At 38.9% G+C, this 27,315-nt stretch overlaps 1 protein-coding gene across 10 annotated transcripts in view; it reads left to right on the top strand.

Moving 5' to 3' along the window:
* Window positions 1-27,315, top strand: part of MMS22L (MMS22 like, DNA repair protein) — a 143,101-nt gene that overhangs the window by 35,466 nt on the left and 80,320 nt on the right. For all 10 annotated transcript variants that reach the window (XR_006279874.1, XR_006279875.1, XM_038395799.1 and 7 more), the window contains 4 exons: window positions 5,877-5,939; window positions 15,228-15,347; window positions 15,787-16,013; window positions 18,266-18,775. Coding sequence is in view for 8 of the 10 variants with exons in the window: in XM_038395799.1 (XP_038251727.1) it covers window positions 5,877-5,939; window positions 15,228-15,347; window positions 15,787-16,013; window positions 18,266-18,775 (920 nt within the window). In the remaining 2 variants the exon portion in view is untranslated. The remainder of the gene's footprint in view (window positions 1-5,876; window positions 5,940-15,227; window positions 15,348-15,786; window positions 16,014-18,265; window positions 18,776-27,315) is intronic.

The raw sequence follows: 27,315 nt of genomic DNA, 5'->3' as shown, positions 1-27,315 counted from the left end.
AAGATAAAAGATAGGAGAAAGTAAGTAGTATTATCTTTATTTTATAGCTAGAGAACTGAGGTAGAGAGAGAGAAAGGTCAAATAGGAAGTCTGTGGCAGAGCCACATTATGATGCCATCTTTCCTAAGTCCTGTCCAATACCCTAATCAAGACTTTCCTACATACATTCATCTTGGTGTTTGCAAACTTCTCTGTGTTGGAACTACTGTTTTGTCCGTCCTATTTTTCTGAGTTTGATTGTAATCTTCTCCACAGATCTTGCCTTTTAGTTACCTTACAGAGTTCTGTGTATGCTTACAAAGTTCTGTAAAAAGAAAAGGAGTACTTGTGGCACCTTAGAGACTAACAAATTTATTAGAGCATAAGCTTTCGTGAGCTTTTGCATTTGGAATGCATCCGATGAAGTGAGCTGTAGCTCACGAAAGCTTATGCTCTAATAAATTTGTTAGTCTCTAAGGTGCCACAAGTACTCCTTTTCTTTTTGCGAATACAAACTAACACGGCTGCTACTCTGAAAAGTTCTGTAAGTAATTACAACATTTTGTCACAAACCACAGGAGATCAGTTTCAGAATGGTAGCTGTGAGTGCTAATTTTCTCTTTTTTTGAATTACAGCCTGGAATCTTCCTTGAAAATAAGGGGCTAAAGTAATCGCTGATGTAAGCTTGTTGAAGTCAGTGGAGTTATATCAGGAATGAATTCAGCTTACTTTTGTTGGTTAACAGTTAGCTGTGATAGAGGACTCTATTATACATGTTCTTGCTCTTATTAAACTGTGATCAAAGGTGGGAGAGTGATGTATTATAATGATGGTTATTCATATGGGCCTTAGCAGAAATTGCCTCTCATCCTGTGTCATCTGTGAAAGAGTTTCAGTTTTTTAATGTGGACTGCTTTGACCTTGAGGTTAATATGAAAGCTTTTAAAATTCTAAATAGGGTTCAGATGTAGTTCTTTTTTTCTTTAGCTTGTTTAATTTAGTCATTTCGTACATGTAGATTTAAACAGGAAAATGGTGTCCAGTTCCTCTGTTTCCCATATAGGGAACTATCCAGTCTTCATTTCTCAGAGTGAAGAGGCATGCACAGTCTGCCTGTTTTTGTATTTTCTCTAACCAAAACACAGACCACGCCACATTATTCTGAAAAGTACTGTTCATACATTTAAAAACCAAATAGGGCTTGGAGAGAAAAATTGCCACTTTTGAACATTGAAGGGGTTAATTTTAACACTGCTGTGGGCTAAGAAAATATAGTCAGAATTACTTGGGGCTGGAGATTTTTGCCTTTGAATTGTCTGAAGTGACTGCTGTATAAGATATGAAAAGAGTGACTTCCAGCGGAGAAGCTTAGCACAGCTCTGCCAGGTGAGCTAGGAGAGGAGAGTGCCTTTGTCTACACCTGGAAAAGCTGTTGCTGCTGGACTCCAAAGGTTGCAGCTGAAGTTTTGGCTTTAGCTGCATGAGGAATGCTTACACGATGGGTATGGTTGACGGTTACTGGACTCTGCCAGTCTCAGGACTAATCTTTTTTGGCTTGGGAGCCACTGGGTTTGGAGTGAGGAGTGTTGAAACTACATATTTTCTGGCTGGGTTTTAAACAGTTGTCTTCCCCCACTGCCAAGATAACAGAGGAATGCAATTATGGGGGGAATTTAACTGAATTCAGATGAGACGAGTTCTCTTAATGAGCAGAAAAAATTGAGACCATAAGAGGGAATGTTTTGGATTTTTGGATGTCATTCTCCCTCTGAGTTTGGACTGACTTAGAGACTAAGGGCGAAAACTTGGACATTGAATTCAGTGGGAATTTTAGCACCAATTTCTACGGAGGCACTGGATTTCACCCTAGATTTCTCTGGAAGTAGTGGAAAGGAGACCTGGTGATTTTCCTGTTTTTGATTTTGGCTGTAAGAAGTCTTCCAATCCCCCCTGCCCCTATCTCCCATTCCAACTGTTATTTGGACACTGGTTTTAAGAAGCCTTATATATTTATGGTGTGAACTTTGGGACACTAGCTGTGCTACTTCTGATATACTGTCCGTGAATCTGGGCTGGTCAGATATCTTGATGTGTTTATTAGAGCTAGTTGAAAGCTGGAATTTCCATTTTTTGGGAAATACTGAAAAAAAATTAATTCTGTTTTGGAACAAAGAGGGTAAACTTTGAAACTCCCTGCAGAATTAAAATTCAACAATTTTTTTGCATAGCAATAATCAGGATGTATGGTTCTGAAAATTGAACTTGGTAGGCAGAGTAGATAAAAATCAATTAAAAATTGATTTTTTATTGAATTTTTTTTTAAAATAAACCTATTTAAAATAAATTGGCAAGCTCTGTTATATTGTAATCTATTAAAATAATTTAAATTATATAAATAATATTAAGCAGTACTTATTTGCTACTACATTTTAACAAAAGTCAAACCACTGAATGGTGGAAGTTACTTGCTAAGCCCCCTGCAACCAGGTGTTAAAGTGCTAAACCAGCTTTTGACAGCAGTAGCCTCTCCTGCAAGTGCCGAGGGAATATTTTCTTCATTTCAGTTTATTTAGTTAGTTCAGTTCAATAACTTGTTCATTCAAAGTTAAGAAACCTGTTGGGAGTAGAAAAAGTAAGAGAGCTTGTTTTCCTGCACCAGTTTATGAATAGAATGAGATCTTCTAGTTCTAAAATCTTGATTGACTTGATGACCAGGAACAATCAGTTTAATTTACTAATTATGGACAATATTTACTTTTGTTTAATAAATGTTAGTTTTATCAAAACATGTTTTGTATTTAAACTTTTTTTTTCATGTGTATCCATCACATTTAAGGTAGTTTTATTTAATAATAAAAATGCTGTTTAATTAACTTTGCATTTCCATCCAAATAGAGCTTGATAAGTAATCACAAGTAAAAATTAATACTATAGTAAATAAGAAATTCATCATTGACCATTTTCTAACATGATGAAAAATTAAGAAACTGAGCATGTGTAAATTAAGCTTATAATTGCTTAAAGTGTAGTGTATCTATACATATTTATTTATCTTCCTGGTAAGCAAAAAGAAGAACCAAATTTATTCTAAAGGCTAATATTTAATTGCAGATTAACATGTTTTAACAGATACAAGCCAGTGAAAATCAACATTTCCTTAGGAAAATAATATAAAGTAGAAATGAAATCATGACTAAAATTGATGGTTTAAATCAAGGTTTTCTGGTTGCTGATTGAAATCATGATTAAAATCGGTGATTTAAATCAATCCACCCAGTTGGGAGCCAGGTTCCAGAGTAGGAGCCCCGAGAGCCCCAGCTTAAGCTGGGGTTCTCAGGGCTTCCAGGGTTCTCTGCTGAGGAGTCAGGAGCCAAGCCCAGCTTGAACTGGAATACTCAGGGCTGCCAGTCTCTCTGGCTGTGCAGCAGGGAGCCTTTAAGCCCTGAGATCCGCTGCCCTGAGGCAGTTTCATGGTGGGGTGTCCAAGAGTTGTGGACCCTGGAAGTCCTGGGGTCCCTGATTCTGAGGCAGCACTGCCCTGGAGTGATAGACCTTGGAAGTCTGCACCTCGCAACAGCCCACAGGTGAGCTGGCAGGAAACCAGGCAGGTTTGCAATGGTGTTTTATTAAAAGTTCATTGAAACTTTCTGTGAAACATTTGTGTTGACAAGTCAGCATCTTCTGGTGAAAATCTGTTTTGTAGGAAAATTCTCAACTAGCCTGCTCTCCGAGGCTCATAAAACCAAAATTTTACTTTCCAATTTTCTATGTTTGGTTTTCAAAATAATACCAAAATCTAAAATATAAGAGCCAAATATGAAGTGGAAAAATCATTAATATTTATATTTAATATAATATAAAAAGCCTTTAAAATTAAACTTATCTTTGTTCCAGTGTGGAAATATCCTAACAGGTCTGCTGCTTCTCTCCTACTTCAGGCACCAAATTTACTGTCCTCATTCCTAAGCAGGTCACCTGCCTTAATATCTGCCCATTTTACCTACTCTTCTTCCTAACAGAAGGACATCTCCCTTTACCTTGCAAAATGGGAGTATGTTTCCCCTTTGCTGTTCCTTTCTGTTCTGTGTCCATTTGTCCTTGTCCTCCTCTCCTGCAGGCACATCCTTTGTTCACCTCTGACTTCTAGTATTAATTTGTGAAGAACCAGCACCACCACCTCCATCAGCAGTTCCTTTGAATATTTTTTTGTCATGCAAAAGTGTGTTATCTGCTAAACACTCAAATGATACTAGTGTTGAAAAGTAAATGGCAGTATATCTTTTTACATGAGCTAGTATTTAAAATTCTCTTATCTGGCATAGGCACTGAACTGAAACATAGTCATGTGAAGCAGGAGAGGATAGTTATTTTTTGTATTACATTTGGAAACCCCAATCATAGGCTCATTATGCTGGACTCGATGCAAATTTATAAAGAACATCTGCTCCAAAGAGTTTATAATTTAGATAAAGACAGGATTCAACAGTGAAGTGAAGAGGAGAGGCAATGCAAGGGAAAAATAATGGGAAAATAAGGTTACATAAGCTTTAAACCATAAACGTATGTCAGGGGTCTCAAACACACAGCCCGCCATAGCTCCCCTCCCCCCCCCCGACGCGCTGCGTACCCATTCCTCCGCCTACCTCCCAGTGTTTCCCGCCACCAAACAGCTGTTTGGTGGTTCTTAGGACTTTCCGGGGGGGGGATGGGGACGTGGTGTGCTCAGGCGAGGAGGTGGAGAAGAGGCGGGGCCAGGGCGGGGATTTGGGGAAGGGGTTGGAATAGGGGCAGGAAGGGGGCAGAGTTGGGGTTGGAATGGGGGCAGGGCAGGGCCTCATAGAAGGGGTGGAGTGGGGGCAAGGGCAGAGGGGGGCGCTTTTGTATGAAAAGATTTTAGTGATGCGGCCCTCGGGCCAATGTACTAGTCCTCATGTGGCCCTTGTGGTGATTTGAGTTTGAGATCCCTGCTCTATGTGGATAATTGTAGCACAGATAAAGGAGGTAAGAGATTATCGTCACTTTAAGTAATCAAGTTTGTGGTAGAAATCTGTGTGTACGTTTTTATTGGCAGATGTTCTTGGCTATAAAAACACGTCTCCCTTTTCTTCCATGCCTTACATAACCAGATGTTTAAGCAGCTTTACTGTCTTTAGTCTGAACTTTTTTCCACTCAATACTTCTGCTTTGTAGAAGTGATCTGAATGCCTATTTGAAACAACCATCAATCTTGTCAGACATGAAGGTGATGAATTATGATCCTTGTTTGATTTACCCTACAATCTTTTGAGCTGGACTTTATCTAGGCAACAGATTATACTCTGGACCAAATTATACTGACTGACATTTATTAGCATTAAACAGCTGTTTGACCTAGGTAAAATGAGTTAGTGAAAGATTTACAAAGAAAGAGAAGAATGAGTCTGTACTTTGCTTCCCTCCTTTTCATTTTAGAGGGCTGCTGATCTTTTTGTTGCTTTTGAGAAACTGTAATACAGATTTATTACATGTGGAAGCTGTCACAAGGGGGATTGATGTACAAATGGCATAAACATTTTGTTTCTTTACTAATTTTTGGTGACTGTCTGAGAGCTATGCATAGGAATGAAATACAATCTCCTGACAAGGTTAGAGTAACACTTATGCTATAAAGACAGAAAGTAGAGACATATATTTTTTTAAATTTTATTTTTGAGAGTGCTAATAGTCTAAAGTTGGGGAAAATATCAATTGCATACATAAATGCAAAGGGATTTTTTTAAACAACTATTGCAAAATACTTTAAGGAAGTGGAAAATTTCAGGAAATCTGTTGTACTTTTGTTTTCATGTTTTACAATATTATATAATGTCTACTATAAAAAAAGAGATATTTAACATTGACAATCATTCTTTTCCAGAAACAAGTAGAATCCAATTGGAATTTTGTGGAAGAACTGCTGAAAAGGTCCATTGATGCTCAAGTAAGTATGGGGAGGAATAAAGAATAGTGTTTGGGGTGATTTTTGAGAATCATGCAGCACATGAAGTAAAGTATCCAACCAACAAGTTTGTCTTCGGAATTTAGTTTCTTTATTTGGATTATATGAACATCCTTGATGTAGCTGAACTAAGACAGTGTACAGTTGGCTTCTTGTTAGAGACTACACTTACTTTAAAGTAGTTGTGCTTGATGTTAAATTGTCAGATAAAGGGAAAAGATAATTATCCTGGAAGTGCATGTGGCTACTTTGACAAGCTATATTTAGAATAAGAGCTGGATGCTTAGAAAATGTAAATGGCACACTGAATGTAAGGATATCAAGTTGAAGAGACGTGATGGGAGAGATAGTCATTGCATTGAAAATTCAGCTATATCCTCATCACAGCAGGAAGGTGACTTGCCTTGCTGAGCAATTTGTCTTACAGGCTTGAATCAAACTCTTCCTGATAAGGTTCTAGTTTCTGAGCACTCGTTTTATACCTTATCATTTTTCTTTCTACAGAGCTATTAATGCATTGCTTCATGGCCCAGAGGTCAGAATTGACCTCCTTTTAAAGAGCTTTTAAATATGCTGTTCAATTTTTTTAACATGTTACATTGCAGCTCTGTATATGTCGTCTTAAGTTGCATGGTACAAACTGTAATTTCTGTAACGGCAACAGCTACAAATATAATTGTGTGCGAGTAAGACTACCTACATATTAAGCAATAAGAATAAACCTGCTGATTATTTCCCTTTTGATTCCAGTTGAGAGAAAAAAACTTTGAAATATGATACGGTTGAAAGAGGAAGATGGTTTTTCATTAGGGCCTTCTCTACACTATGGTTGAAGCCATAATAAGGGGTGAAGTGTTTCTCACAATACAGTTGTTGCTGGCACAGCTCTAATGTAGTTCTCCTGACCATTTGGAAAAAAAAAAGAGAAATATATTTTAATGGCGCTAGAAATCATGCTGTAGACTATAATCAGGCAGTGCTGCAAAGTTTTGCTTGAACAACTCTCAGAGGGAGGGGGACCTCATTGCAATGGACTACATTGCATAGAGAAGGCAGGGTATCAACGACCATGCTTTTATTTAAAAACAGTTACTACTAGCACAGTTTCAGCAATGTTGGAGAGAGGTCCTAGATTATGGTAACATGGCTGCTGAATGAAGACCAATCTCATCTAAGAGGACTCTATTTTTTTTTTTTGTTAATTGTATCCTCCTGTGAAAATCTATTAGAGCTGTACCTTTGTTTTAAAATCTGTCCGAGACGTGTGCAGGGTGCGAATATACTGTCTGGATTTTGTTTAAACGCTTTTTAATATGTAAATGTAGTCAATATAAAAATGGGTCATATGTTGTAAAAATTGACTTTCACATTGACAAAGGAAATTTATCTACAAACCTTAATTTAAACTGCAAACTGTATTTTAATTCATGTTAGTATCTGTGGTTTTAATCTGTAATCCTATGAGACAGCTATGTTCATCCTATGAGACAGTTATGTTCATGTACCTGTTTTTGTTTAGAAAAGCCATTTTGGCAGAATACTAGACTAACTATCTCTCATTTCATAGTTTATTGAATATTTCAAAGTGTGCGTAACTGCATCTATATCCGGGGTCTAGTATAATATGTACATTTCAGATGTATCAAGGACTTCAGAAGACTGTGAGAGAAACTAGAGACATTTGTGATGGGAATTAGATGCTTAACATTTGGTATTATTTTATTAACCATTTTCCTCTGCTCTGTCTTTTTATACCAGCATTTTTGAAGGCAAACAAGACAATGCTAGTTTTATTAATATCTTGTACAAAATGTTCTTATTCTGTTGGATTATTTTCTATTTAAGTGGTTCATTACTTAATATTAAATGACTGCTAGCTTTGTATAGAAAATACTGCTATGGGATTGCTCAATATTGGGTGTGTGGAATCAGTAAAAAAAAAAAAAAAAAAAAAAATTAAAAATAATATATAGGAAGGATGTTTTTTCACCAACAGACTCTGTGACATGTATGTCTTCACTGTTGCTGTCCCAGGCTTCCTACGGCCACTTTGCTTTTACCTTTTGAGTTATCCTCTGATATATTTAAAATAACTGTCAGAAGGACTAGATAATGTAGGAGTGGGAAGGAGAGAAGTGCAGCAGGATGGCAGATCAAGGGAGCAGAATCAAAAGGAGGAACAGGCAAAGCTATGTGTAGTAGTAAAGACCAATACATGACTGGATGTATGGTGCTATTGGAATTAACTGCTCAGGCCTGGCCTCAAATTACTCCACTTTGTTGGTGTAACACTGCCTGGGGAACAAGGGTTGTGAGGCACCTCACCTTTAGCATGAGGAAGCCTGTCTGCCAGACATGGGTCAGCTTCCTAACTCTACCAGCCACTGACAACCAATGTTCCCTCTAATTTTTGACAGGCCGTGCGTGCAAAACATTTCTTCTGTGCAAATTTTTGACAGGCTGTGTGTGCAAAAAATTGCTTTTGTGCACATTTTTGTGCGCACGCAAGAGGGAACAGTACTGGCAACGCAAGGACTCCGCTCTAGGCTCCACAAGCCCCTGCAGGTTAGTGATTGGCACACCACAATCCTCAAGCCTTCTGCATGTCTCTGTGTCTAGCCCCTGGTCTAGTGGACACTTGCACTATTCACAGATTTGCTGCTTCCAAAGAAGCAGTAAAGCCCAGTTCTGCCTCAGATCGCCTCTCTACTTAACACACAGCACTTAGATGTACTAGGTTTCCCTATAAACATAAGTTATATTTAACAAAGCATAGAGATTCAAGTAATAGCAAGTAGATGTATTGGAACAAATGGTTACATATGAAATAAAATCATAGCATGCATTCTAGAGCCTGGACTTAATTAACACGGTATTCTCATGTCTGTTCGAGTGATGATCACCTGAAGTCCTTGCAGCACTTTACAACCAAGCCAGCTATAATCCTCCTTTAATGAGACAGGCAAATGGTTAGCTTGCCTCCGAGGCAAAGGACCCAGTGTGTTCCTTTGCCCCCCAAGATATACAAATCTTTACTTTTCTTCATTCATAAACAAGACATCTCCTTGCTGTTTTGTTTTGTTTCTGTAAATTTTCTCTTGTAGCTTAGATAACTTTTTGACTGGCACCTGGCTCAGTATGCAAATAGGCCTGTATTGTGAGGCAGCCAACCAACAAACAACTAGACCATCTGTTACCTCCTGCCTAAAAGGACCATGTCCAAGGCATTTCTCCTCTAGGTAACCTACCTTAGGTCCAAGGCTTTAAGTAATTTTCAGTATAAATACATCTTAAATTTTATCCGTACATATGTTTCACAATGATTATGATGACCTGCGGGCTACTGGCTTTTACATGCCACACTTTGGTGAGCTATTGTGCATATAGCTGACCCAGGAGATCCCTATAAATCCCTGTGACCCCTACCAAGTGGTCCCTGGATCACGGTTGGTAACTCCTACTGGAGAAAGGAAAAGACATACTGTCATAAATATAAAGGGAAGGGTAAACACCTTTAAAATCCCTCCTGGCCAGAGGAAAAACCCTTTCACCTGTAAAGGCTTAAGAAGCTAGGATAACCTTGCTGGCACCTGACCACAATGACCAATGAGCAGACAAGATACTTTCAAAGCTGGAGGGAGGGAAAAACAAAGGGTCGGTCTGTGTGATGCTTTTGCCGGGAACAGAACAGGAATGGAATCTTAGAACTTAGTAAGTAATCTAGCTAGATATGCGTTAGATTATGATTTTTTTAAATGGCGGAGAAATTAGACTGTGCTGAATAGAATGAATATTCTTGTATTTGTATCTTTCTTGTATCTTAAGGTTTTGCCTAAAGGGATTCTCTGTGTTTTGAATCTAATTACCCTGTAAGGTATTTACCATCCTGATTTTACAGAGGTGATTCTTTTTACCTTTTCTTATATTAAAATTCTTCTTGTAAGAAATTGAATGCTTTTTTCATTGTTCTTAAGATCCAAGGGTTTGGGTCTGTGGTCACCTCTGCAAATTGGTGAGGATTTTTATCAAGCCTTCCCCAGGCAGAGGGGTGCAAGGTTTTGAGGAGGATTTTGGGTGGAAAGACATTTCCAAACAACGCTTTCTCAAAAATAAACCCAGATGTTTGGTGGTGGCAGTGGAAGTCCAAGGGCAAAAGGTAAAATAGTTTGTACCTTGGGGAAGTTTTAACCTAAGCTGGTAAAAGTAAGCTTAGGAGGTTTTCATGCAGGTCCCTACATCTGTACCCTAGAGTTCAGAGCGGGGAAGGAACCTTGACACATACCCATCCTTCTAAGAACTCCTGTTGCACCTACAATAGCAGCTGCAAAAAAAAAAAAAATTTTTTTTACGAACTTGATAGAGTTGATCCAGTCATCTGTTGGCAGTACAGATATAAGCAGTGATGAGATCCTATTAATGTAGTACATATATCTGGGAGGTTGGACATTATTATTATTAAATATTTATGTTACTGCAGGACTCATATCAGCATGGTGGTCCCCAGGTAGTTAGTGCTATATTAATGCCAAAGAAGACATGCTCCCTACTGTCAAAAGAGTTTATAATCTAAGGAGACTATGACATATGAAAGATGGGGGGAGATGTTTAGATAGTACTATCATTTTGATTTATATCTGGTGTTTGAGCCCCTCATAAATTCAGATTATATCCAGTAGCACAGGAGTTCATATTAAACAAAAAAAAAAAAAAAGTAATCCTAAATGGAGAGTGCATGATACCCAGTGACATATAAAGTCCAGAGGACTGTTTCATGTTATATTTGAGATAAAATCTACAATGTATATCCTGTAGTAGACATCTGTTCTAATGTAATATTGGACACTGGGATAATGAAGGTCTGAAATCAAAGATGAGCACAATGTTGTGTTTTTGTTGAATTTGTCTAAAAGATCTTAGCTTTTTAAGCTAGGTCCCAGATATTATCCTATGGGCAAAAATATAGCTCTAAAAATGGACACTATTAATTTTCTTCTTAAAGTCCTTGGTATAACAAGTCCTACAACTTGGTTGGTGTCTATAGAAACTAATACCATGGCCTGTTGTGATTCTTGATGTTTATATGCAGGATACCCACTTTCACTCTTCTTTAGACAGAGGAGACATTGGAAACTATTATGGTTTGAAGAATCTTAGTTTTCAGATTAGATTTATCTCAAGGTCGTCTTTTATGGTTATTGGTTAGCAAATTATTGGTTAATGTGTAAAATTATATTAAATGTAAAAACAAAAATTGGGAAGTCTTTAGCTGTAGTATATTCTTATACTTAATAAATTCACAAAGTATTTTCCCCAAAATTTTCTATGTTGGGCTCACTGAAGTAAAATGCAAACATTTGTGGCGGATTTCACATGCTTTCATATATAAATGGTAGTGTGTGTCCTATTTACAGATGAAAATCCTGCTTCACCCTTTAATTTATTTTAGAAATATGCTATTTTGTAAAGTCTGCCAGGTGACCATGCATCCTATATTCATTGCACATACGAAGAGAAGGCAGACAGAATTTGAGTCTATTGCAAATGATTTCTTTGATTGCTCACACTGTTCTAATAAAATGTGGCAAATAATATTTTCCTCCAGGAATGTATTGATTCAGGGAGTCAAGTATGACTTAATGAGTTTTAATCTGCATTGCTACCTTAGCATTACAGGTTGAATGGGGCTGGTCTGACGCCCAAGAAAAACCACTAGCTACTTGGGCTACGCATTCTATGTAATGCAAGGACTGGCAGTGGGACTGGAATTGGAGGAAATAACTCCATGACCTTTATCTGTGGGATGAGCAGGCATTTCTCTTCTTCCCCAGCAAGATATTTCAAGCCTCAGATAGTAAGGCTGGTCCTGAATTCATAGAATCATAGAAGATTAGGGTTGGAAGAGACCTCAGGAGGTCATCTAGTCCAACCCCCTGCTCAAAGCAGGACCAACCCCAACTAAATCATCCCAGTCAAGCCGGGCCTTAAAAATCTGTAAGGATGGAGATTCCACCACCTCCCTAGGTAACCCATTCCAGTGCTTCACCACCCTCCTAGTGAAATAGTGTTTCCTAATATTCAACCGAGACCTCGCCCACTCCAGCTTGAGACCATTGCTCCTTGTTCTGTCATCTGTTTCCACTGAAAACAGCCTAGCACCATCCTCTTTTGGAACCCCCCCTTCAGGGGGGTACTCTTTTATTGCTTCTTTTTTCCCCCCCATAGCTCCTTTAATTATTCTTAATATTGCATGAGTTTGGTCACTTAAAAATATGCAGTGGAATCCTTTTGTAGTGACATCCCTACATTTATAGAACAATTTCACTGTAATCTCACAATTACCAGAATTTCAGGCTGGACTTGTCAATGTGTTAATAATTTTGTTTTTTTCTTTCTTTGCTATGGCCCAAATCTGGGTGGAATCTTGGAAGTGGTAAATAAACAGAAAGCTCCCTTCTTTGCAACAGAGGTAGTAGGGATATTGAAACCTCACAGGTCAGGGGATCACTGCCATCGTAACAGTGGCAAGCCCCCAATCTTCTCATGAACATGGTTCTTCTGCGGACATGCTGCAGAGAGGGAAGTGCCTCCTGTTTGGAGCAGCAGTAACATATGCTGCAAAATGTAATATTAAGTTATTGGCAACGGAGAAAGTAACAGTCCCTTTAGATTAGCTGTTCCCTAGCTGCTGCTTATCAGTAGCTAGGCCACACATCACTTTGTCACATTACTCAGTGGTTTAACTACACTGCTCAGGGGTGTGGATTTTTCACATGCCTGACTCACTCAGTTAAACTTGCCTAATTTTCTAGTGTAGAGCAGCCTTAACTCTCACAGAATATGCTCCAAGGAGAAAGTCTGGGATATACACCTTAACATGCTTAAAACCGCTTTCATCAAACAATGACACTCCAACAGAAAAGTAGATTGCGTCTTGGAATGGGCTACCCACATACCCTGAGAGAACCTGCTTCATTACAGAAATAAAATCCCCTTTGACCACACATCCTTTGCTGTCACCTCCCGCCCGTCCACTGGAATTCATACGGGAATGTTCTCAAACAAATACAACTCATACTCGATGGGAACCCCACCCTGAAAAAAATCTTTCTTGAAGCCCCTTTTCTGGCCTTCAAAGAACCACCCCCGCCTCTCCAAGCTCATCATCAGAAGCAAGCTCCCCACAGACCAACCCACCAGCTCAGTGTGACACCAGACCTTGCCAGAGCAACAGATGCAAAAACTGCAGACGATATATCTGCACTGCTACAATGATCAACACCCTCCACAGCACAATTTTCAAGATCATGGATCCTATACATGCTTATTACAAAATGTGGTGTGCACCTCATCCAGTGCATTGAATGCCCCATTAACAACTGTGTGGGTGAAGCCGGACAATCACTATGCTCTTGAATGAACTCTCACAGAAAAATGAGAAGACAAAAACACTATCAGCTGTGTTTCAGAGTAGCAGCCGTGTTAGTCTGTATTCGCAAAAAGAAAAGGAGTACCCGTGGCACCTTAGAGACTAACAAATTTATTAGAGCATAAGCTTTCGTGAGCTACAGCTCACTTCATCGGATGCATTTGGTGGAAAAAGCAGAGGAGAGATTTATATACACACACACACACACACACACACAGAGAACATGAAACAATGGGTTTATCATACACACTGTAAGGAGAGTGATCACTTAAGATAAGCCATCACCAGCAGCAGGGGGGGGAAAGGAGGAAAACCTTTCATGGTGACAAGCAAGGTAGGCTAATTCCAGCAGTTAACAAGAATATCAGAGGAACAGTGGGGGGGTGGGGGTGGGAGGGAGAAATACCATGGGGAAATAGTTTTACTTTGTGTAATGACTCATCCATTCCCAGTCTCTATTCAAGCCTAAGTTAATTGTATCCAGTTTGTAAATTAATTCCAATTCAGCAGTCTCTCGTTGGAGTCTGTTTTTGAAGCTTTTTTGTTGAAGTATAGCCACTCTTAGGTCTGTGATCGAGTGACCAGAGAGATTGAAGTGTTCTCCAACTGGTTTTTGAATGTTATAATTCTTGATGTCTGATTTGTGTCCATTCATTCTTTTACGTAGAGACTGTCCAGTTTGGCCAATGTACATGGCAGAGGGGCATTGCTGGCACATGATGGCATATATCACATTGGTAGATGCGCAGGTGAACGAGCCTCTGATAGTGTGGCTGATGTGATTAGGCCCTATGATGGTATCCCCTGAATAGATATGTGGACAGAGTTGGCAACGGGCTTTGTTGTCAAGGATAGGTTCCTGGGTTAGTGGTTCTGTTGCGTGGTGTGTGGTTGCTGGTGAGTATTTGCTTCAGATTGGGGGGCTGTCTGTAAGCAAGGACTGGTCTGTCTCCCAAGATCTGTGAGAGTGATGGGTCGTCCTTCAGGATAGGTTGTAGATCCTTGATGATGCGTTGGAGAGGTTTTAGTTGGGGGCTGAAGGTGATGGCTAGTGGCGTTCTGTTGTTTTCTTTGTTGGGCCTGTCCTGTAGTAGGTGACTTCTGGGTACTCTTCTGGCTCTGTCAATCTGTTTCTTCACTTCAGCAGGTGGGTATTGTAGTTGTAGGAATGCATGATAGAGATCTTGTAGGTGTTTGTCTCTGTCTGAGGGGTTGGAGCAAATGCGGTTATATCGTAGCGCTTGGCTGTAGACAATGGATCGAGTGGTATGATCTGGATGAAAGCTAGAGGCATATAGGTAGGAATAGCGGTCAGTAGGTTTCCGGTATAGGGTGGTGTTTATGTGACCATCGCTTATTTCACTTCCTGGACACTAAGGTGCTAATAAGCGATGGTCACATAAACACCACCCTATACCGGAAACCTACTGACAGCATCCGATGAAGTGAGCTGTAGCTCACAAAAGCTTATGCTCAAATAAATTTGTTAGTCTCTAAGGTGCCACAAGTACTCCTTTTCTTCTTGTTTTTAGCTGTAATACTGAGTACATTCCCAGACCTGAAAACGAGCTCTTTGTAAGCTCGAAAGCCTGTCTCTTTCACCAACAGAAGCTAGTTTAATAAAGGATATTACCTCACTCACCTTGTCTCTCTGACAATGCCTGTATTTGTCAGGTATTATTTTCTAGCTTACTGCTCATAATAGTGAATGCTTTTACTCAAAAATATATAACTAGAAATAATATTTATACAATAAGGTTGTCAGCAGTCTGGAAGTCTTGAAGTTATTTGTAATCTAGCTTGTTTTTTTTATTAACAATCTTTTCATTTATTTTTTTTATAAGGCTGCTGTTTTAGAGCAACAGATACGAATGCATCTTCAGTGCTGTTTGACTCTGTGTAGCTTCTGGGACTTTAATCTACCTACTGTCACTATACTCTGGGAGTATTACAGCAAGAATCTGGTTAGTGAATGCATATGTGAAAAACTAGAGAGTTACAAGTGTGCAGCTCTGTATCTAAGAAATTACTTTATGCTCTGAACCACCTGAAATAGCAATCACGTTTGTGAAAAAGTTCTAATCTGTTTTAGTTCAACATGGGTTGAAATGTCCCATAAATTTCTACCATGTAAGAAAAAATATTCTTTTTGAAAATCTGAAATTCTAGATATAGCAGATATCATGGGGGAAGTTTGGGGATGCATTGACCTTCATTATCATTTGTGCTCAGGGCTGAGAAAAGTGAGATTTCCTAAAGAAGTTCTGTACACAGCAGCAGTGTGTTTTGTTCTGGGTGGAAGTAGTGACATGAAGATGCCCTTTTATTGTTTGTATGAAGGAATTTACATAGTTATTTAGCACTTTAATGTTCTTTCCTGCCTTTATTTTATTTTTCTTCCAGAATAGTTCCTTCACCATTCCATGGCTTGGTCTAGAGGATCTGACAAGTGTTAGTAAAACTCCTTTGTCTATGTTCAAATTGGTGAAAAGCTGCTGTTCTGACCAGCAGAGCCCTGACCTGTATAAGTCCAGCAACAGTTACCTAATTTTTCTCTGTATTTTGGCACGAATGATGAAAGAAGCAATGGAGAACAACGTAACCCACCCTTGGAAACAAATTAAAGGAAGGTATGGTAATCTTTTAACTTGGTATGTACTGTATATCAGTGGTTCCAATAATATCCTTTTTTATCTCTTTTTTTCATAGCCCTTTCAACTTTTCCACTTTTGAAGTTTCCTTTTTTGTGAGGTTTTAGTTTTACTTTGTGAGTTTTGAAATATGGCAATAACCATAAAGTAATAATTAGACTGTGTACAAAGACATATGAAAAATAGTTAACTGAAACATTAGTTTTTCTAATTTAATATACTTGTGTGTGAACTTGCAAATCTTGTATTTTAAGAAGAACGACAACTTCTGCTTCTGCTGATCAGTGAATGTGCTATAACTTTTCAAATGACTTGCATTTACAATGGTTTAACCTGTAAACAAGTAGTTTTTCACTTCAGACCACAACTAAATTGATTAGTATTGTTATTGTGTGTAGCAAACTATTAGATTAAGTTCTGGGTGTTTATGCAATATCTTTATTAAGATTTTATTGGAATACAGTACATTTGTTACCAGAAAGGAAAGTTACCTTGTTTATCACAATACAAAGCTATACATATCACATTTCTGTGTTTCTCTTGTTATATTCAAAAAAGTTTAGGGGTTTTAAAAAATGCTCTCAAGTTTGCTGAATCAATGTCTTGTTTTATTTAGTAATTTTAATTAACCAGTTCGTTTTATTGAAACAAAATTATACTTAATATTTCTCTTATTTTAACTTGCTTTTTTAATTCCTTAATTTAAGAGGGGGAAAAATAATAGTCATGTGCAAGTCTGCTCAACCAGCATTCATCATTCCAACCTTGAATAAGTCAATTATACAAGTAACAACATTTTAACAGCCTACAGCTATGATTTTGGGATGAACTCTGTTTTCAGCAGCTAACCAAGCATTAATTGGTGCATGAAAAACATAAATGCCTGTCAGTAGTAATTAACTACTAAACAACATTAATGGGATTTGCTATAATTTTTGGTGGCTAGATTTTAAAACCCCAACACCATTTCTAACTATTTTTCCAGGTGAAAGGATAGGCGGAAATTCGTGTTTATGGGAGTTAACTATTGTGGGTAGAACTGGTCATAAATGGAGGGTGAAGAGTATACTGTATTTTTTAATCACACACAGTAAAAATTTGAACAAACCATGCTGAGTCCTTTGTTCCCTCATATCTTAAGAAAAATATTGTAAAATTTCTTTAGAGTTCAGTCTAACAGTCTCCACGTTAAAGCTCTCTATGTGAAAGCTAGGGCATTCTTTTCTCTATATGAAAGCTAGGGCATTCTTGACATACATTAAGAATACATAAATACAGGATATGCAAAGTAGCAGCACTTCTTCTTGCTACTTTGCCACATATTATGTGACCAATGCATCTTAAAGCCCCCATCACTCTTTCCCACTAAATAGAAATTGCACTCTCAAGTGCCTCTGCCCTTGTCAGTGTCCTCTCAAACAGGAAGGGCATTGCAATCTACACAAATGAGTGTATTTGGGTCATTCCAGATTTTTGGGAAGAGGGGGTGAGCATTCTGAAGAAAAAAAGTGCCAATAGAGAATGCTGTGACAACAGTCCCTGAACCTCCCCCCACCCCGGCCCCTTTTATAGCAAGGGGGATCAAGCACAAAGGTCTGATCACAGCTGTGGCAGTGTAGCATAGGAGAAGAGGTATTTTCTCATGTATGGTGGTCTCAAGCCATTGTGGGCTTTTTAAGTCAAAACAAACATCTTAAACTCCATCTGAAAACCAGTCAGCATCCAGTGCAGAATCTGGAGCACTAGTAACACATGCTGCAACTGAGAGGCCCCACTGAATATGCAGGTTGATGGTTCTGTACCAGCTTAAGTTGATGGTGTTGTGTTCAGTTCTGAAAGGGGGAAAGGTATGAAGGAAACCATCTGAGCCAAAGCATTGTTCCAGTAGTACTGGCTAATCTCCTAATCTTTCTGCTAGAGGTTAGGAGCTTGCATCAGCAGTAGTTGACATGGGGAGAAAGGTTAGGTTTCACCATGAGTTGGAAATCCTTTGGATGCATCCTGGATTGGGAAAAAGAAGGGAAGGAATTAATTTGTTCCAGTAGCAAACAGGTTAAAAGGATGGGGGAGAGAAGAAAACATTTAAAATGGAGGAGAATTGCTTAAAGTAAGTGTGTGGAGCTAGAGTAAAGGTGTAAAATGGGACTAATACAGCTCTTCAAGGAGATGGAAAGATACATACTTTAACATAATTTAAACTTTTTTGTGTTTTTTTTTTTTTTAATTTGTAGAATTTATTCCAAGTTCCATCAGAAAAGAATGCGAGAGCTGTCAGAGGTGGGGCTGCAGAACTTCTTTAATCTTTTCCTTGTGTTAGCGGCTGTTGCAGAGACAGAGGACATTGCAAGTCGGGTGTTGGATCTCCTGGATTTTCTCAGCCCAACCTCCATCAGCACTTCTCAGAGAGCTCTCATTTGGAAAGGCTACTTTGCCTTCCTTTTGATGTACATTGAGAAGAACATGGACATCAGCATTCTAGCTAAGAAACTTTCACATGCTTTCTGTGAAAAGGCAAAGGAGTTTTTGATAACCAAGAATGACCACACACACAAACAAAATCTATGGACACCACTCTCCACTTACATTGATGGTGTCCAAGAAGTGTTTGAGACCAGCTGCCACTTGAACCTTTCCCAGGAAAAGTTGTTGAACGATGGATTTAGTATGTTGCTCCCGGCTTGTCGAGGAACTGAACTCAACATGGTCCTAAACTTCCTGCAGGTTGTTCTGTCCAGACTCAAGTAAGTTATTCAGATAAATCATGAACGCAGACTGGTATCTTGCTTTGTGTTTGTCACTAAATTGTCGTTGAACCAATAAGAGGTGATGCCATTTTAGATTTGGTATTGGTGAGTAGTGAGGACCTGATAAAAGAACTGGTTGTAAGGAACAACCTTGGTTGGAGTGACATGCTAATTCAGTTTAAACTAAATGGAAGGATAATCAAAAATAGATCTTCAACTAGGGTCCTTGATTTCTAAAGGACTAACTTAAAAAATTTAAGGGAATTAGTTAGGGAAGTGGACTGGGCCAAAGAACTCAAGGATCTGAATGTGAAGGATGCTTGGAATTAGTTTCTGTAACTTTAACTTAAAGTATCTGAAGGTTGCATCCCAGGCCAGGGGAAAAAATTCGTAGGGAAGGGTTACAGACCAACCTGGATGAGCAAGCATCTCAACCAGGTGATTAAGAGAAAGCTAGAGAGCTAACAAGGAATGGAAGATGGGATAGATCTGCAAGGAAAGCTACCTCTTGGAGGTCAGAAGGTGTAAGGATAAAGTGAGAACTGTCAAAAGTCAAGCAGAGTTGGACCTTGCAAAGAGAATTTCTATAGGGAAAGGTTTTATAGTCATATAAACAAAAAGAAAACAAGGAAAGAAGAAGTGGGACCACTAACCACCGAGGATGGTAGAGTTTAAAGATAATCTAGGCATGGCCTAACCCCTAAACAAATACTTTGCCTCCGTTTTTAATCAGGCTAATGAAGAGCTTAGAGGTAGTGGCAGAGTGGCTAATGGGAATGAGGATATGGAGGTAAAAATGACCACATCTGAGGTGAAGGTCAAACTCAAAGAGCTTAATGGGACTAAATTGGGAGGTCCAGATAATCTCCATCCAAGAATATTAAAGGAACAGGTACATGAAACTGCAAGATCAATAGCAAGGATTTTTAATGAATCTGTAAACTCGGAGGCTGTACTCTATGACCCTAGAGAATTGCTAAAATAGTTCCTATTTTTAAGGAACGGGAAAAAAGGGATCCTGGAAACTACAGGCATGTTAGTTTGACCTCAACGATATGCAAGGTCTTGGAACAAATTTTGAAAGACAAAGGTAAGGACATAGAGGTGAACAATAATTGAGATAAAATAAACATGGTTTTACAACAAGTAGATCATGCCAGATCAGCCTGATTTCCTTCTTTGAGAAGACAACTGATTTTTTTAGAGAAAGGAAATGCAGCAGATCTAATCTACCTGGATTTAAGTAAGGCATTTGATACAGTTCCACATGGGAAATTATTAGTTAAATTGGAGAAGATGGGGATTACTATGAGAATTGAAAGGTACATAAGGAACTGGTTAAAGGGGAGACTACAATGGGTCATACTGAGAAGTGAACTGTCAGGCTGGAGGGAGGTTACTAGTGGAGTTACTCGGGGATTGATCTTGAGACCAATCTTATTTAACATTGTTATTACCAACAATGGCACAAAAAGTTGGGAGTATGCTAATAAAATTTGTGGATGACACAAAGTTTGGTCATATTGCCAAGGAGGTCCAGAATATCATACAAAATGATCTGGATGATCTTGTAAACTGGAGTAATAGGAAATTTAATAGTGCAAAATGCAAGGTCATGCATTTAGGGCCTAACAACAAGAATTTTTGCTATAAACTGGGAACGTACGAGTTGGAAGGGACAAAGGAAGAGAAAGACCTGGGTGTATTTGTTGATAACAGGATGACTATGAGCCAATGTGATGTGGCTGTGAAAAAAGCTAATGCAGTCCCAGTAGAGACAGGGAAGTGTTAGTATCATTATACAAGGCACTGGTGAGACCTCATCTGGAATACTTTATGCAGTTCTGGTCTCCAGTGTTTAAGAAAGATGAATTTAAACTGTTACAGGTGCTGAGAAGGGCTACTAGGATGATCCAAGGAATGGAAAACCTACTTTATGAGAGGAGATTCAAAGAGCTTGGCTTGTTTAGCCTGACCTGCAGTTATCCCTACTAATCCATCCCTCCTGGGAGCACTGATAGCTTTCCAAACCGGAAACAGTTTGGAACGGTCAAACTAAAAACCAGAAACTCCCCAGCTGTAGGCAACAATCCTGACCTGGCAGAGGGGAGGTGGAAAATGTGCACCAAAGAGGATTGCTCTCTATAAATACATCAGAGGGATAAATACCAGGGAGGGAGAGGAATTATTTAAGTTAAGCACCAGTGTCAACACAAGAACAAATGGATATAAATGGGTCATCAACAACTTTATGCTTGAAATTCAGATGAAGGTTTCTAACTATCGGAGGAGTGAAATTCTGGAACAACCTTTCAAGGGGAGCAGTGGGAGCACAAAACTTTAACTAGTTTCAAGACTGAGCTAGATAAGTTTATGGAGGGGATGGTATGATGAGTCTGCCTACAATGGCATGTAGCTGATCTGCAACTGTTAACAGCAAATATCTCAAATCGCTGGTGATGGGAAACTGCTTGGGGAGTGCTCCAGATTTACTGCGGAAAATTCTTTCTCATGTGTTTAGCTGGTGGGTCTTGCCCACAGGCTCAGGGGTCTAAGTGATCACCATATTTGGGGTTGGGAATGAATTTTCCCCCAGCTCAGATTGGCAGAGAGAAACTCCCTGGGCAGTTTTCGCCTTCCTCTACAGCATGGGGCCCGAGTCACTTGATGGTTTAAATTAGTGTTAATGGTGGATTCTCTGGAACTTGAAGATTTTAAACCATGATTTGAGGACTTCAGTAACTCAGCCAGAGGTTAGGGGTCTGTTACAGGAGTGGGTGGGTGAGTTTCTGTGTCCTGCAATGTGTGGGAGGTCATACTAGATGATCATGATGGTCCCTGCTGGCCTTAAAGTCTATGAGTCTATAATTAGAAGTATTAACTTCATAAAACTGAACAAAACTGAAGAGGTGGCTCTGCAGGATTTTGAATTACATACTAAATTCTGAATTTCAATCCACAAATCTCTCTTTAGAAAATCTTTCTCTGCTGTTTCAATCCTGAGGTGTGAGATCCCAGATATTTTTCTTTGCTCTGAATTGATGCCATGGTAGGCCAACTTTTTTATTTTCCATTTTTTTGGACAGCATTGTGAGAAAATACCAAATTTCTCTGGCTTTTGGCCTCTTTTAAAATTATAACCTCTACTCAATTAATAACGTTTAATTATATATTGCACACTCTTCTCTAATTTTCCAGTCATATTTTTTCACCTAGGCATTCAGGCAACAATGCACCAGGTAAGTACCTAGTTAGAAATAAAACACAGAAAATGGAGTCAAAAAGTGTCTGATGGAAAGAAGGAAATCCTATTTTATCACTAAATAATCAGTTTTGCTTTGATTTATTGTAGTAGGTGTAGTTTCGAACATCCAAATTGCCCTTCCTGCAATACACATTTTTGTCTACTAATTCACTTTGCAGGTAGTCCTTCAGTTTAAAGCCAAAACTGCTTTAGGAGGGCTGAAAAAACATTTCCCCCATAATTCCACTGCAAGCCATAATAAGACAGTTATTGATCTGCCACTACATGAGACCTGTGAGGTTGAGATTTGTGGAGAAGGGGCAGTGAGAAATGCACATTATGGATAGTGAGAAAAAATTGACCTGCATGCTAGATCTCTGTTTAGCTGGGGTACTTTGTTACTGTCTAGATAGTTTGCCTGCAGCTGTCAATAGCTTATAAATCCAAAGTCAACTGCTTTTCAGGCAGCTTTTGAAAAAAGATAAAGTGCAGTTGATTTATTAGAAAGGTTTTCTCATTTCTGTTCAGTTGAGCTTATATACTGGAATAAATTAGAGACTTCAAAAATATTGTGTGTATTAACCAAAAGAGAAAACTATCCTCTGTGAGGAAGGTGAACCTCCTTCCCCCACTTTGCCCTGGCCAGTCTGGCAATGGGAGAAAATCTTTCCCAGTCCCCGAGAAAGGAGTGGCTAGCGCAGTGCCCCCAGCGGATCCTGACCAAACCTGGTCTTTCACTGTTTCCAAGGCGGAGAAGGTAGGTGCTGCTCCACTTGATCTGGATATGAGAGAGGGCTTTTCCCTCATGGCTTACCCCCCTATGTACTCTTCCCCCCGCCCTTCTAGTCCGGTCACCTGGGGAGATGTGTCCTTTACCTCTCAAAGAGGTATACCCTTTCCCCTGGCAAGCCAGACAACTGCCTCCCTGCTTAGGGTGTGGAATGGTCATTCTTCAAGCAATCTCATGGAAATCATTGGAGTACTTGAGGAATAAGGTACTTCTCAACATAAGAAAGGGTATCAGTGTCTTACCCCCCCCCGTGCTCCTGTGCTTCAGTTGCCCCATATGGAAAATGGGGCTGATGATACCTACTTAGCTACTTCACAGGGATGTTGTGAGGCATGCTTCATTAATGTTTGCAAATCATTTTGATATCCTCAGGTGAAAGATGCAAGAGAAATGTAAAATATTGATGGAGCTTCTCTCCTATGCTTAATGGGTTCCCTAAAAATAAATAAGGTAGATTAACACCCTTCCATTCATGGGACGAAAATAACATTAAAACTAAATGGTAATTACTTAGCCCAGTCTGAATACTATACCACTATATTTCTTTGCATCTCTGTGTGCCAAGCAGAGGTTAACCAGATTGATGGTACTCATTCTTGGCTGCATCTCTGGCTTTGAAAAGAATGAAATGATTCGCTATAGCAATCTCTCCTGTTTTAAAATCCAGGTGGGAATAAGATAGCAAACCTTGCATAAATGTAATTTTTCTGTACATTGTACTGTGTAACAGTTTTATAACTGTATGACAGAGAATTTACAGGTAGGGAGGAAGTGAGATCACTGATTAAAGAGAGAAGCGGCTCCCTCTAGGCTGTTAGGAAATAATAACTTCATATGCCACTTTCTGCTAACCCAAGATGATGGCTCACGGGAGCATTCTTTATTGCTGATTAAGCATTATGAAAATAGTGACTTGGTTATGTTAAACAAATGCTTCACTATTTAAAGCTGAGAATGTAAAATAGTTTTAGCAATCCGCTTTAGCTTATCTCATTGCATTTCTGGAATCACATTTCTGGTTTCCCAATTACTTCTATTTGAGGTTATTGTAAACCTGGCAATCTTTCATTTGCAGAGTGGGGTGTAGCCAAAAGCTGTGCTTTACTTATAGCCATTCATGCTGCTGTGGTTAAAGGTCTGTCAGCATTTCTGTTCTAAACCTTTATTTTCAAGGGTTTGTATCATCGCTATGAAAATTTGCTCGAGGCTAAACCTTGTATACAAGGTCCTGTAAGAGTGCTCATTTTCTTTTTTCCTTAAATAGGAGTTGGAAAGCAGATACTACTTTTTTGCACTACTGCCTCTAATTTTTTTTTTTTAATTGAAGCTTTTCAGGCTTTTCCATATTGTGCTGTCCACTAGAAAAGTAATAGGAACAGTTTCCTGTCTATCTGTGGAAGATGGTATTTAAGTGGTAGGCTCTTCCACATATATCAATATTTTCTTCTATTTTGGGAGGGTTTAAGAATATTAAATATGATGAGTATTGTGTGTGTGGACGGGGAATGGCTATGTTTTTGTTAGTAATTAATTTTTGATCTGTTGTGATTAGGATGCCCCAGGTAGAATACTTGTTAATACAGCACCTAGCACAAAGGGGTCCTGGTCCATGAGTGCATCTCACAGAACAAGAACTTGATATTGATTGTGGGATGGGGGTGGGATTGTGAGACTGTAATTCATATACGTTAAGGAAAAAAAGTAGAGTACATTAAATTAAAAATGTGCTGATGAAGTCTTCCTGTATTTATTTGGGATCTCTCTAAAGTTTGTGTTTGGTATGGAAATATCTTTTATTGGACCCGCTTCTGTTGGTGAAAGAGACATGCTTTTGAGATGCACAGAGCTCTTCTTCCGGTCACAAACATTAACCTTTTCCCTTTTTTTCCTCACAACACTGTCAACCGGTTTAGACCCTGTCAAAATATCTTACTTTTTCTTTAAAAGTATGCAGCATGCATGCAGCATGCATACCATGCAGCATGCATATTTATATTCATAATGGTGCCCACCAACTCAACGCATCCAAGTGTCCTGCATCATTTAAAACAAACAAACAAACATTACCAAGGAAATAGTCTTTAAAACAGGATCTGACAGAACTCCATTCCCTGCTGTTAAAATAAAGAACAGAGTGAGTTAGAGGCCTAAAACTTACTGAATGTGTGTTCTGGTGTCTACGCACAAGGAACACATTCCGGAGGCAGAAGCCCTCCGCTGTCATACGTAGTGGAAGAATTTTAAATATTTTAAAAATTCTTTATTTGATGAAATTTCATCTCCTTGGTCACGATGAATCACTTTATGGTGAGCATTGTATTCTCATTATCTCATCTTTGTGTTTTACTTTGTGCCTCATGTAACAACAGGGATTATGATATAACAGTGCTTGTCCTATCGTAATACAAATGCTGAATTCTAATACTCTTTGCTTAGAATAAGAGATTGTTGTTACTGATTCCCAGGAAAGACCTGAGAATAATCACCAACCAAATAAAATAATATATAACCCACATGATTCTTTATAATTGTACATGATTTGAAAATGTGTATGCCAATTTCTCATGCTCTGGTAAAGTGGCAGGAATCAGAAAGCTTATGCTCAAATAAATTTGTTAGTCTCTAAGGTGCCACAAGTACTCCTTTTCTTTTTAGGAATCAGAAATCAGAAATGTTACAGAAAATCTCAGTGCACAAATTTCATAGGTTAGTTTAGTATGGCACTGTAACGTCTTGCACATACATATACAGTTGTCCCTTTGCCACAACTGTTTGGTGTCACTGGTAGATGCCTTGTCAATATTCCTACATACTGTATAACCTGTGTAAACTTTCAAATGTATCACGATATCCACTAATGTCTCAGAAGATGGGTTTTCATTTGAATGGCTTTGGAGTGGAGGGCAGCCAGTATTCCCACTGGCAACACCACTTCCCAGGCCAGTGCCAGCTGTTTTTCAGGCAGCACTGGGCCCTTATAGGATGGAGGATTGAGACTTGCACCACTGCAGCCATCCCCTGCCCAGCAGACTTTTGTCTGTTGGGGGATCAGTGACCTGGTTTATGCCAGAAAAAGCTATCTTAAATTGGAATGAATCTTGGCCTGTATTTTATTAAGGAGACGGTAAAAATAGAATGCTGTCGTCATAGATGCACAAGGTTAGAAACTTTGGCTCCCACTTTACCTCACACTATATACTGATCCCTTTGTCACCATCCTCCTTTGTTCTGTCCATTCTCTTTTTGTCTCTGTCCTTTCCTCCACCCCCTACTCTCCCCTGCTTCTGTTCCTAATAGCTCTGATGCACAGTTCTGTACACCCTGAGCCAAAGGAAACAGTGCTTGAATTATGTATTTTCTTAATATAAATGTATTGTGGACTGATAAGGCTTTAGTTGCGTGCTTTTCTGTCTTAATCTCTTTACCGTTGTATGAATACCAGTCAGGTACAGATGTCTCTCTTTTTATTAAAGTTGCCTTACTATTTGGGCTGTAGCCAAAATAACAAATCTCTACAATTAGTTATATTGTAGTGTACCATAACCCTTTAGGTTGAATGAGAAATTCACAATGGAAATGGTAATCCAGCATATTTTTGCTATAGAAATATGTACTCGTTTGTGCGGTTTTTGTATTGTGCTTTGCCATCCAAATGCCCTGTTGGAAGCATTCTGAGCCCATGGGGAATGTCTCTCCCCACTCCCTGTAATCATACAAGTCAGGATAAATAGGCTCTTGAAGAGAATAGAAAAGTATTTTTTCCCTTCCTAGGTGTTTTCAGTGTTAGTCTTTGTAAAATATATTTTTCTAATGCTGAACTTTTGAAAATTATAGTGAGAAAAGACCCTTAACCATTTTAGAATGGTATTGGTCTTCACCCTAGCACACTGTCTCTCAGGAATACCATTAGAACTTTTGATTGTGGTGTTCTAATAGCCAGAGCAGAAGAGCTAACTTTGTGATTAAAGCACAGTATTGGAATGCAGGAGACGTGGGGTCAGCGTCCAGCTCTGCCAAACTTCCTATGTGACCTTGAACAAATCATTTTAATATCTCTCTCTGCCTCCGTTACCTATGTAGAAAATGGAAATAGCAATCCTTCCTTTGTCTGTCATGCTTTTTAGATTGTAAACTCTTCGGGACAAGGGCTGCCCTTTACTGTGTGTTTGTACAATGCATGTAGCACAACAGGGCCACGGTATCAGACGTGCTATTGCACTACATAACGATGACCAATTGGTGTATGACTGCAGGTGTGTAGACACAAATGATGATGAAGCAACCCAGAATTGAGGGTATGAAAGGTAATGTTCTTTTATTAACTTCGCCAGTGACTAAAATAAATAAATAAATAAAAATCCTAGTGTTTCTGCAGTTAACTGATTGTATTCATTCAAATCTCAGTTATTTTTATTAACTTACAAGAAAGTAAATTCAGTGACTAAATGCCTCAGAGCACTGAAATTGAACAAGTTTATATTTTAGAAATCAGAGCATGTCTAA

This window comes from Dermochelys coriacea, chromosome 3 (genome assembly GCF_009764565.3).
Source record: "Dermochelys coriacea isolate rDerCor1 chromosome 3, rDerCor1.pri.v4, whole genome shotgun sequence".
Classification (NCBI taxonomy): Eukaryota; Metazoa; Chordata; order Testudines; family Dermochelyidae; genus Dermochelys; species Dermochelys coriacea.
This window is presented reverse-complemented; position numbering and strand designations above follow the sequence as displayed.